General features: G+C 40.5%; 1 protein-coding gene across 1 annotated transcript in view; it reads right to left on the reverse strand.

Annotated features, from left to right (window-relative positions):
• Positions 1-12,858, reverse strand: part of ext1b (exostosin glycosyltransferase 1b) — a 145,940-nt gene that overhangs the window by 16,214 nt on the left and 116,868 nt on the right. The window contains exons 5-7 of the mRNA XM_037795405.1: positions 11,747-11,879; positions 8,295-8,413; positions 3,350-3,445 (exon numbers count right to left, since the gene is read on the reverse strand). Of these exons, the coding sequence (XP_037651333.1) occupies positions 3,350-3,445; positions 8,295-8,413; positions 11,747-11,879 (348 nt within the window). The remainder of the gene's footprint in view (positions 1-3,349; positions 3,446-8,294; positions 8,414-11,746; positions 11,880-12,858) is intronic.

A 12,858-nucleotide genomic window follows, 5' to 3' on the forward strand; every position in this document is an offset into this window, starting at 1 on the left:
GTAATTTTGTGTTTTTAGGGTTTGTTGTTGTTGCATTCATTTTATTGTTTTATGGTCTTATTTTTAAATAATTGTTATTCTTGTGAAACACTTTGTGATCTTGTTCTAGGAAAGGTGCTATATGAAATAAACTTTAATAACTTTACCTATTTTCATTTCACTGTTTTTTTTTACAGGAGTGGATCTTTTTAAACTGACTGTCACCCAGATTTTAAGGCACCATGCATCCAAAAGTTATGTTTCCTGCTGCAAGATGCAAGAGGACACATTATCCTTTAAAGCGAAAAAAGACACAAACAGGCCAACGTTGCCTGAGGCGAGGAAGATATATGAATTGAAACAGAATTAAGTGAGGAAGTGAAGGACAGGGGGTTGCAAACACTGAGGTCATGTCCTCTCTACTTCTTTCCGGGGGAATTTGGAGGATCTTAGAAGCCTGTAGGGAAGTTTTAATTATACACATGGTGTTTTTTTTTGTAAGCTGAGTCTACTATTTTTAGTATGTTATAATTTAACTTCATTTAGGTCAACAATAAATAAATAAATACATACATAAAGGATTCAGCTCTTTTATTCCTGGCTGTGAGGAGGCTTTGAATCTGAATTTAGGCTTTCGTGTTTGGAAATACAATTTACAGAAAATATAATTTAACTGTTGACTGAAGAAATAAAATATGGGGGCATGTAAATCATTTAAAAAATGAGGGGGAAGGGGTGCATTGGGGGGAAACTTGGAGTCAGTATGACCTCTATTTTTTTTAAAATTCTGGCTACAGCAGAAAAAAAAAGGCAAATAAAGAGGAGGAAAGTGAGGACGATGCAGTGATAGAGAGAAGCAAAAAAGATGAGAGGAAGAGAAAATGATGAAGAGGGGAAAAAAGAGAGGATCTGTGAGTGAGGAAGGGGATGAAAGAGAGAGGGGGATAAGCAAGAAAGTGGCAGGAAAAAAGGCAAAAGGGATGAAAAAGTCTCCCCCTCTCTTCCTCTGTGGGGTGGAGGAACACAGCTTGGCTCGCCACAGTAAACACAGAACGAGCCACAACCACAACAAACCACAGGCTGCCTGGCACACACACACACACACACACACACACACACACACATACAAACACAACGCCAGTACGCTAAGCCTGTTCTGCTCGCTTTTCACGGACACACAGCGACACACAGAGCCCTCCCGCTGTGATTGACAGCTTGGGAGAAACCACTCAGAGCCACGGGGAGAGGTAAACCATAAACCCAGCCTACCGCCGGGTGACTGACACTGATGTGAAAACCACTTCCTCTGATTGGCAGGTGAAGTTAAGTTCTCACGAGCGGGAGGGGGGGGAAAGGACGGCGTCGGATGAGTCTGATGTCTTTTGAATACAGATGAGCGACCAGATCCTGTTTCCTTATCCCTAAAAAACTCAAAACGTGAGCTCGGAGCGCTGTATAAAAACGTGCTTGGGTCAGCGTTTTCGAGGCAAATAATCACCCTGTGTGACCACGTCTGACCTTTGACTTTGTCGAGGAGAGGTCACCGGAGGTCAAGAGAAACACAGCAACCCCTTCAACAGGGCAGAGTCTTCAGCCTAATAACCAGGTTGTCATAATAAATGCCACTGAAGCATGCTCAGGGCTCAGAGTTCTGGCTGGAGGCTTAACTGAACATGTGTCTCTTATGACAGCGTCAGTCAGAAGGAAACAAGATATCTCAAGACTGACTGAGAAAGCTGACGAGAGAGAAAGCTGACGCCCACATGTGAAACTCAAGCTGTGTATTGACATGAATCTGGCAATACAATATGTATCATAATACAGGGGTTACGATTCAATATATTGCAACATTATTTTTATGCACTTTTCCTTTTTTCTTGAGTCATATTTGAACCTTTTTTTCCTGTGTATTTGGAAATATTTAGTAAAAAGATGTGTTAAAGGAACAGTGTGTAACATTTAGGAGGATCTATTGTCAGAAATGGAATATAATATTATTAATAAGTATGTTTTCTTTAGTGTATAATCACCTGAAAACAAGAATCATCGTGTTTTCGTTATCGTTTCAATCATTTTTCAGGGACAAAATGCTTCTCAATTGTGAGAATTTGCTGCTTTCCTCTGATTTATATGATTGTAAACTGATGAATACTTTCGCACAGAATGCAAATATTATGCAGCGAAAAAAGCAACGCAATTTTTTTCGGAACAAGATCAATTTTCTGAGCGTTAGCACCGTGAATAAAGGCGTCAACTGATCACGTTGTGCCGAACGGGTTCAGTTGCACCTTTAACAACAACACAGAGGCTGCATAATCCGAACCAAGACAACAAACTTTATTACTTCTTTCAATCTTGACAAAGGCAGCGCAGACCACATCCACTCCTTCTGTTCTTACCTTTCACAATAAAAGCCCTAGACATATTACATTCGCAGGCGAGTATTTCACATTTTGGTGTTTATTCATCACGCCCCCGGTGTGAAAGGCCTTTAGTCGAACAAAACATACACACATTTAAAGATATCACGTTGGATATTCTGATGGACATTTGTTAATTTCTCACTTACCGTTTATTCTTTACTTTAATCATAATTAAATTTGTAATGAACTGAAGAAAATGACAAAGTCTCTTTGGAGAAATTGTTGCAATATGCACTATAAATATACACAATAAAAAATGATATTCACCATTTTCATTTTAGAGACCAAACATCGATACTAACAGGAAAATAATCAGCACATAATGAAAAATAATCTTTACTCGCAGCCCTAATAAACGTAGAGTTCAATATAGATTTTGTAATTATGTCTTTTAAACGGCTGCATGGATGTGAGAGGATCATGAGTTATTAAACACATTAAGAAAAACCTGAAACATGATTAAATCAATGCTGTAGCTCGTCTTCTGGGCATGTCTTTATTGTGCATATTTATAGCTGCATATTGGAACTCAACTGTAACTTATTTCTCCGGAGAGATTTTGTCACTTTCTCCAGTTAATTAGATATTTAGTTATGATTAAAGTAAAGAACAAACAGCATTAAAAGTAAATAAACGCTACCACGCATATGCACTTACCCATTATTGCCTCCTTATCTTTCCCTTTGCATTAGCCTCTCAGCAATGCTTTTTTTCTCTTCTCCAATGTATATTATTCCTATTACTGAGCTTTAATTAAAACCACACAAACTGTCCTTTAATGGAATCAGTGCAGCACAAATCGAACCTCACTATCTCCCAGATACTCTCACACTGAATGAAATGTGTTAGGTACAGTAGCTTTACAGTGAGACACTATATACATAAGATGAGTGATTAATAATGACAGGGATCACATGTTTGAGGTAACTGAGAGGAAGTGTGCTCACCTTGTTCTCTCCCTCGATGACGATGACGGGCACTGAGGTGGCGGGCCAGCGGTGTTTGGCCGGGAGAGGCTTGTCACAGTTCCACAGGACAATGATCTAAAAGACAGAAGGAAGATATTTATCACCTGCAACATTGTATTTTAATTTGATTTCCTCTAACCAAAACAACTCGCAGCGCACTTCGCAGCTTGTTGAACAAGTGACATTTACGCGACCTACGGCCAGCAAATGTCACCTTATTACAGGCTGATTGAGTGTTAAAGAGCCAGAAGGGCAACTGAAGTGATAAAATATTTCCAATTACATCTCCAGAATGGTTCGTACGACTCAGCCCGTAACCAGTCACGTCACATTGTCAGCTTTCATTTCAAACTACGACGTGTTGCTGAACTGATTTTCCGGCCCACATGATCTCCCGCTCCGACGCCAACCAGATGATGTTTTACATGAGGGACTCGTGTTTTATATGACTTAGACATGCAAGTCAGCTGACGTGGACGTGTCACATAGAGTCAACCTTCCCCCGTTCACTGCACTTCCACGGCAGACCTCATTAATGTTTGATGAGGAACACACACATACACACACACACACACACACACGACACGACTCCTGGCTGACCTTACACTCACGTTTACATATCTCAAGTCTGATCTCATGCATCTTAAATTTGGTGACATTCACTCAACCCCTCCGCCAAATGGCTATTGTCCAATCACAGCTTAGCAACCGTTACTAGACATGGCAGGCCTGTCGAGCTTCGGATTTGTCTACGTGTTGAAGCATTGCACACGGAGCTGTAGTAGGAGCATTTCTTGGTATTTATAGAGTTTAGAAGGTGGTGTGTGTGTGTGTGTGTGTTTTTTTTAGCCTTTTCAAAAGGAATGGACTGAACAGTGTGTTTATCTGCTCCAACATACTGCAGATTGTTAACATGTGTGGCTAACAAGCTTACTATAGTAGTAGCTGAGCATTACTTCGAAAGCCAAAAGTTAGCATATCATTAGCTAACTAAATTAGTTTGTAGGATTACAGATTATGTTAATATTAAAAAACAAGCTGCAGTCAGGACTAGCACATCCACTGTGTGGAAACCGATCCTGGATGCTATCAAAGTTGAAACTAACTTTAGCAGCTCTTTATGAACACACTGCTCTTTATTGGATTTGGGGACATTTACACTCTAGCAACTGTAGCAAATGAGATAGCGCTACCTTTGCTCAATCTAAAGGTTAGTCCTCATCCTAAAAGACTTTTCTCTTGTGATTTTAAAAGTGAAAACACTGTTTTCAGTATGTAAGCTAAGCAACAACACAGGGTTATGTTAGAAAGAAATAACGTATTATACTTATAATACTTATAATAAGTCTATCTAGTGTTTCACTGCAACGCAAGAACAACACTGTCTTTATTTACAGTGATCATCAGCTGGTGATAGTTTATATATATTGCATATATTTTGCATATCAAGTGCATATTTAAGCTGCTTTTCACGATATTCTCCTTTTAAAACGAGTCAGGTGGAAACATTAAAAAGTCAGCTGGAAACTGCGTTTTCAAACAACTCGTGCAACTAATGTTAGCTGAATTAGCTGTTAACAGGTAATAAGCCTGCCAAAAAAGGGTTGACATTTCAGTCGATAAAATGAATGGTTGAAATAAGAAGCTGCTTTTGTCTACTTCTGAAATCAAAGAATCATTGTTTAAAAAATTCTTAAGAATCTCGAGTGGTATATCTGCCTCTGTTATTAATGTAAAGTACAATTTCTAGAATGGAAATCTTGACAGGCATAGCAACAGTACCTAAGGGGGGCGGGGCTTAGCTACTGTAATGGTCAGTTGTCAAAGGGGTGTGAGAACTCCCCCTTAAAAGGTTTTACATTTTAAATAAAAAATCACATTACCTGTGGTTCTGCATAATACACAATGAGTATGTCCCAGTTCAATGCTATATAATACTTTAAAGTGTACATTCATGTCGGCAGTCTACTATTTGTGCAGTCTCTGTGCAGGAAACCATGTGAAGAATGTGAAGATGGATTGTAAATCAAATGGAAACTTCACAACAACGCCCCCCAACCCAATTTCAAATTTCAAAAACTTATCAAATAGCTGGTGAAATATGTATTTCCAAAGATTTATTAGCTTGCTGTTTCATGAGCGTTGCCTGGAGCTGCAGCACCACCATCTGCCGCGTGCTTTCACTTCCAGTTCCCCCATTTCCCATTGTGCAGAGCATTCTGGGACGTCATGTTGTTCAAAACCACATTTGAAATTTCAGCAATTTTAGTATGCATGCTGGCATTTATTAAGCAAATGTACTAAACACTCAAAAAGAGAGTGGTTTATTGCATCTTATTGTTGTTTATTCTATACTACATTGGTACAGTCATAAAATTGAGGAAATTATTCAATAAATTGAGACCAAAAAATGACAAAGCAGAACGCAAACATAACTAATATTAAGATATTTTTATCTATTAGTTTGCCTGAACCCGTGGAGTATAAAAACCCAATTAGTGATCAGGATTGCGATAGAAACACGTAATCAGCATCCCATCCTGTAGTGCTCAGTTGCTGCGTGTCAGCTAACATCTGCACCTGCTGAAATGTCCTTGAACAAGTCTGTAAATTAATCCATCCCAGCTCCGCCGTGCTCCCCGATGGTGGCGAACCACAAGAATTTCCCTGAAGGGATCAATAAAAGTTTCACACGATTCTGACATTAACTACGTCAGCAGCCGTGTCCCCTCTGGGACTCTACATCCCTGACTCGACCTGCCAAATTATTGAGCTTGGAGCCATTTGGATGTCTGTGTTAAGGTGTTTGCCTTGTCACTATACAGCAGCTGTGTGGAAATATGCCCTAAAAAAGAAAGATGACACACAGCTGTTTGATGAATGGACAAATTAATCTGGTCATTATAAGCCTGTACAGATAAAGAGAAAACAAGCATCATTCATGAGGCTCAATCGGGGCGAGAAAGTGTTTGTCATTGTGAGATAACAACAGGTATACGGTGCGGATCTCGTAGCTGAGAAACGTGTTATTCCACCCTTACAGGGGCTCTATTCCTTGATTAGAAAGACAGATGGTGTCTCTGTCAGCCCACCAGCCCTCTCAGGGTGCTGCTGGTGGCATGTGTGTATGTGTGCCGGCATGTGTGGAGGAAAATGGTGAAGAAGCTGTTGGTGTATCTGTAGCACGAGAGGAAGAAACGCTTCCCTCGAAATGCACATGCACGCGGCGGGAGGTCCACTGTGTCAGAATGCGCCTCAAAAGCTTTCTTGCATCCAATTTAGCCTCCTCCACCCTCCGAGTTCTTTCATTCTCTCCCCTCCATTCATTTATTTATATCCCTTTCCTCAGCAGCCTCCTCTTTCCTGTCCGCTGAGAGTGGAAGAAAACACCCCGGCTGTGTACCTGGCTCTCCACTCAGCGTGCACTAGACTGAAGAACGCACAGAAGCACTTACATCAAAATTAAGAGGAAGGCAGAGTTTGCTCGTTCAACCTGCTATTATGAGAGACTGGTTGGCTGAAAGTGTAAAAATAACGAATGTGCGGTTTGGGTTCAATCAAATCAATTGCTTGCTCAGATTCGTACTCCCTCCTATTTTCTGATCGAGCAATTGTGAATTTAAATTAATTAATTTAATGCTAACCGCCGTCATCAGCAGATAAAGTTTGCTCAGTTGTCATGAAATGATCCATGTTGACTAAAAAAGTTGAGTTTCACCGTTCATTCTTGACCTTGAAACAGCAGTTATCTATCTGTCTATCGATCTATCTATCTATCTAAGTTCTTCTTCTTACAGCATTTTCTTTCTCTCCAATTCTTGGACAGTATTTGAGTATTTGCACACTGCGTTACGTATGCTTACACCTGCCCTATAGTGTTTGGGTGAACTTACCAATGCTAATACCTGCCCTTAGTGTTGGCAGGTGTTACCTATGCAAATACCTGCCCTTATATAGTGTTTAGGGGGCGTTACCTATGCTAATAATAAACAATCAGCCACACGCCTCCAATTTATGATCAAGTGGGATTCATCATTCAGCACACCTGGGTGAGAGCAGATTTGGATGGTTAAGAACGTTTGGTGCATCTAGAGTTAACTTCTAATCTATTTTTTCTCTTAACAGAAAATTAAGATATAATACAAGAGAAATTTAAAAGAATGTTTCTGCATGAGGCCCAAAATAAGGTATTGAACAATGTATTTGATTTGGCATCAGGACTGGAACCAATGTATCGTATCGGCACTAGTATCAAAACATTTCAAATAATATCCAGCCGAACACGCAGGAATATGAAGAGAGTCGACATGGTAACCGCTCACATGTACACAAATACACACATGTACAACCATCCTGCCTACGCAAACACATACTTTCACTGCCCAAACAATCACACTCATACATACACATAATAACTCACCATCCTGTAGGCTACAACACACAATCCCAGACACGCACAGCACTCACACGGAAACTCATCCCTCCTACACAAAATACAAACTCGCTTACTCATACACTCTGCTGGCCAAACAAACAAACAAAGACACACACACACACATACACACCCACACAAAAACCAAGCCATCGGGGAGCAAATTCCATTTCATTTCCCGTGCTGGTAAGGAGCAAGCAGGGGAATCAATACATGCCGTCTCCAGCTGTGCTGAAGGGGGTTTCGCTGCCATGGAGACAGATGTAGCGCTGCTACAAATTGCTGCTCTAATTCAATCCACCGGAGTTAACACACACACGCACGCACACACAGATGGAAGATGAGCGCCGTTGTTACTCTGGTTGGAAAAATGTGATCGCAAATATGAGCTGCTTAATGGGGCACAATTTGGGGAGTCACAAGGTGGAGATCAGTGGAGGATTCTGGGGATGCTGCAGTAACCAAACAAAAACACATGAATAAATCTTTTACCTGTGAACAGTACTGGGACTTGGCAACAGCTACCAGGAGCTTGAGTATGGGCTGGGACTGGGACACCAGAGGAGAGACGGCGTGGATGACCGCTGTGAACTTGGGGTACGGTTTAATACCTGGAACACAAAGAAAAAGAAAGACGGTCACTCATTAATGCAGTTTAACAAATCCAGAAAACAATGCTGGGCTGGAACACGGCGTGCCGACTGTCAGCCACCGATGCAATTTCAGGCTCTTTGAAGAGAATAAAGCTGACGGAGAACTGAAGGCTCTCATTTACAAACACTTCATATCTATTTTCAGTTAAGGATGTTACTTGAAACGAGTCTGTCAGCAGTTCAAAAATATAGACGATATAATTGTCAGGGATGTACGTTTTTCAAGCCAGTCTTAAAATATTCAACAACGTTAATGTGTTTTGAAAACTCCAAATCTCTTGATCGCTGAATATTTCATTTTGGAAACTCTTCAGCTGTGTCTGGAACCCAATGAACAGACGACTAAGTGCTGACGTGACTTTAAATTCAGCCCGACTTGATGTTGGAATAGAGTAATCGAGGCTGAAAATGAGCAGGAAATAAGATATTGAGCAAGACGGATCATAGAGGACGTTCAACTTTTCCTAATTTAAATCTAATCTCACCCAAACCAACAAAGCATGGCGCGGAGAGGAGATAGCATTAGAGGAGTCTCCTTTCCGCCACTGAACAAATTTTATGATGAGGAATATACGCAGTCTTAAAACTTGCTAAACTATCCCTGAATATGTAATGAAAAAAGTTAAGAGTGTGCGGAGTTTTCAAACACCTGGGATGTAAATTTGTAACAAGCTCATAAACAGACCTCCATGAAACATTGAACAAAACCTGGAGCAGAATTACTGTCATGCAGTTTATTTTAAATTTTGGATGCGCATGCTGTTTTTCTGTCTTTAGCGCATGATTCTCTGAGGCTTTTTTATCACATCCTGTATCAGCACATTACACATCTCACCAGTTTATAGCAGCACGAAGAGGCTAGTTTAGGACAGCTGTTGGAGGCCATTTAAAGGAGACATATCATGCTCATTTCCAGGTTCATACTTGTCTTTTGAGTTCCTACTAGAACATGTTTACATGCTTTAATGTTCAAAAAAACACATTATCTTTCTCATACTGTCCGTTTTATTCACCCTCTTGTCTGAAACGCTCCGTTTAAACACCTGTCTCTTTAAGGCCACCTTCCAAAAAAGCCCAATCTGCTCTGATTGGCTTTGTGAGAAAAATATGGTGAACTTTTGCAAAGGTAGTTCTCAAGCTGTTGGCGATATATTCTAATGAGCCTGCCTGTGACATAGGAAGGGGAGCCAAATCTGAATGGCTTGTTGAATCACATGATTTTCTGATCTTGGCAGCCCACAAAAAACTGACTGGGTTGTCTTATTTCACAGTTTGTGAGTTGGTAGGCACTCCAGATACCCAAATGCATGAGCACAATTTTTCATGATAAATTCAAATTCATGATATGTCCCCTTTAATACCAACACTGGCCAAAAGTATGTGGACATGTTTACATACTTTTGTGTACTTTTAGAAAGAGGTTGTTTTTCATGGTGTAGTTCCAAAAATAAATTCTTAATTCTTAAAAATTCTTGGATTGTTTCATTCGAATAATTGTTAGAGGACAAACTATCCAACATTTTACAAGAAAACAGTAAAGATTAAAGTCTGAAATTAAAAAAAAATGTTACAGAACTTTGTCCTTTCTTTTTTATCTCATTAATCATCCTCAGATTTTTATTCTAGACAACAGTGTGCTTCCACCTTTATGGCAACAGGCTGTGTTTCATGTCTCAACATGACAGTCAGCCCGTGCACAAAGCCAGGTCTGTCAAGAAACTGTCCTCCCAGTTTGGTTTCTGAGTTTTGGAAGAAACTGACCAGCGTTACACAGAGCCCTGACCTCAATACTGTCCTACACCTAAAGGGACAACAGCCAGGCCTGATCACCCAGCAACAGTGGCCGACCTCACTAATGCTCTAACGCCTGAATGGGAGAAAAATCCCTGCAGACATGTTACAAGATCCTTTACAGAAGAGTGAAGCCTGGTGTAGAAGCGTATTAATGCCCATGGTTTTAGTTGCATTGGCAAGAATCTGGCAATACAATACGTATCATGATACCAGCCCGGTCGCACGAAGAGGCATGTGAATGAGCAAGGTATTCAGCTGGCAATAAGAACGCCGTTCTTGCTTGTGGCACATCATTTGTACGCCATGTAGTCTGTACTGACTGACATTTAAAAGCATCCGTGGAAATATGCAACGCTAAGAGCTAGTGATTTTGTGCAATCTGAGCCACTGTCTGCCATGAATCTTTGCATGTAAACTATTAATTAAAAAGCAATAGTGTATTTGAGAATCGATACAGTATCACAAACATAATGTGTGTAATAATATCTCTACTTAGACCTGCCTTTATCACAAGATGTTATTAATGTAACAAAATTGATGAGATTTTTTATTATTCTCGAGTATATATTTTGTTATCAGCCTCAAAAATCCAGTAACGCTCTGCCTCTAAATGAAAAGTCCATTTAACTAAATCCACAAAAACAGACTCTGCTCCCGCTGAGTGTGTCTGAGTGTTAATACGCCTGATGAGAGCGTGTGTCTTGTTATTGGCTCTTAGAGAACAAGAAGAAGTGTCAGTTGGAAACCAACTCCACTGCTTTGATTTTACTCAATTACCCATCAGCGACGAGCCACCTTGTCTCCTAAAAACCCATCCGTGTTTAATTGCTTCCTCTTTGACAAACAAACAAAGTCGTGTAATCCATGCCTGTCGCCGTGCCCATCCATTTTAAAAATCAGCCCTCCACTCCGGGCGCTCCATCAACTGAAAGTGTGCGTTCGTGCTGTCGCCGTCTGTGCATATGCACGAGTGTGTGTGGATGTGTTGTGGCAGCGCTGGATGATGATGGAGTGAAGGAGTGAGGGATGGAGGGAGGCTACCGGGTCACAGATACGTCGCGGGGGGAGAACTCGGCGCTGCTGAACCGCAGCGGGAGGAATTGGCCTCGCCGCAGAGGCGGCACCGGTAGCAATGCTGACTCAAAAGCCAATGATGGACGGGGCTGGTGTGTCAGCACGACTAATACAAACATCCGTCAAAGGCCCATTCCTCCACTCCACTTGCTGCCACATATTGGAGGAGGGCAGTTGATCACGGGTGGAGGCCATATTTCAGACAAGCTGCAGCTGCACCAAAATCTACTGGAAGTCTTTTTTTCTTGTGCCAAAAATGTTGACAAAATATTTGATGCTGGGAGTGACGGATGATGAAGAAACTTTTCTGACCAACCTTTATGGATCAGTTCATTGTTAAACAGGTGTGTAGAAGCATTACGTAACAGCACTTTGTACGGTTTATGATGTGTCTCTGCTTCTGTGTCTGTGTGTGTTACTGACCCAGTGTGGCGTAGTAGAAGGGGAAGTCTCCCAGGTATCCAGAGTACTGCGGCAGGGCGAAGAGTCCCCCAGGGTGGCTGTTCCACATCAGGCTGCTCCTGGAGCCGTGCTCCAACACGCGGTCCTGGATGATCTGTACACAGAAACAGTAAGAAACACATTTTAGACTAACTCTTTAGAAACATTATGTTTAATTTATATTAAGTATCGAGGCTGTTTCCACCAGTTTTTCAGTTCAAAATATTATTTTTTTCCCTCTAGATGAACAAATGATCGTCTTTGCTAAATTATAAATAGGACGATAGGACTCTTTGTAATTCTACTACTGCTGCTTCTATCTACTCTGTACATAAGGGACCTATTCTTATCTGTCCTCAAAGAGTGATCTCTCTTTCTCCTTTTTTTCTGTTAGGTTGTTTTTGTGTGTGTGTGTGGAGTTTTTCCTTTTCCGAACCGAGGATCTAAGGATAGAGTTGGTCGTATGTTGTAAAATTTTGACTTGTGATTTTGGACCGCATAAATAAACCTGACTTGATTGACTAAAGATTATCCCTCAATAAAGTTGTGGACTTGCAAGAGAGACAGCTAAAAACTGAAATCAAAGGCAAGGCAAGTTTATTTATATAGCACATTTCAGCAACAAGGCAATTCAAAGCGCTTTACATGAAACATCAAAAGCATCAAGACAAAAGTGCAAAAGAAACACATCATAAAAGGACATTTAAATACAATTAAAAACAGTCATTCAAAATCCAAGAGAAGAGAAAATATAAATAAGCTAAAATAGAATAAGACTGACAGGTATAAAATACAAGAATAAATATTACAGTGCAGTGTAAGAAATGATTTAATAAAAGGCAGAAAAGAAAAGTCTTGAGCGTTGACTTAAACAAACTGCTGATCTGCAGTTTTCTGGGAGTTTGTTCCAGCAGTAGAGGCCGAAACATCCTGACTTTTAGTTCCCAAAAATACTGGATCCTACAAGTTCCATAATGCAACTAATAGCATCTGTTCGTTTGACCCTGAGAGGTTAAACTCCATCATACTCTTGTGTTGTCTAGACAACTACATTTATTGTAAAATCCACAGCTTCATTTCAAATGTTTGTTTTA

Source organism: Sebastes umbrosus, chromosome 15 (genome assembly GCF_015220745.1).
Source record: "Sebastes umbrosus isolate fSebUmb1 chromosome 15, fSebUmb1.pri, whole genome shotgun sequence".
Classification (NCBI taxonomy): domain Eukaryota; kingdom Metazoa; phylum Chordata; class Actinopteri; order Perciformes; family Sebastidae; genus Sebastes; species Sebastes umbrosus.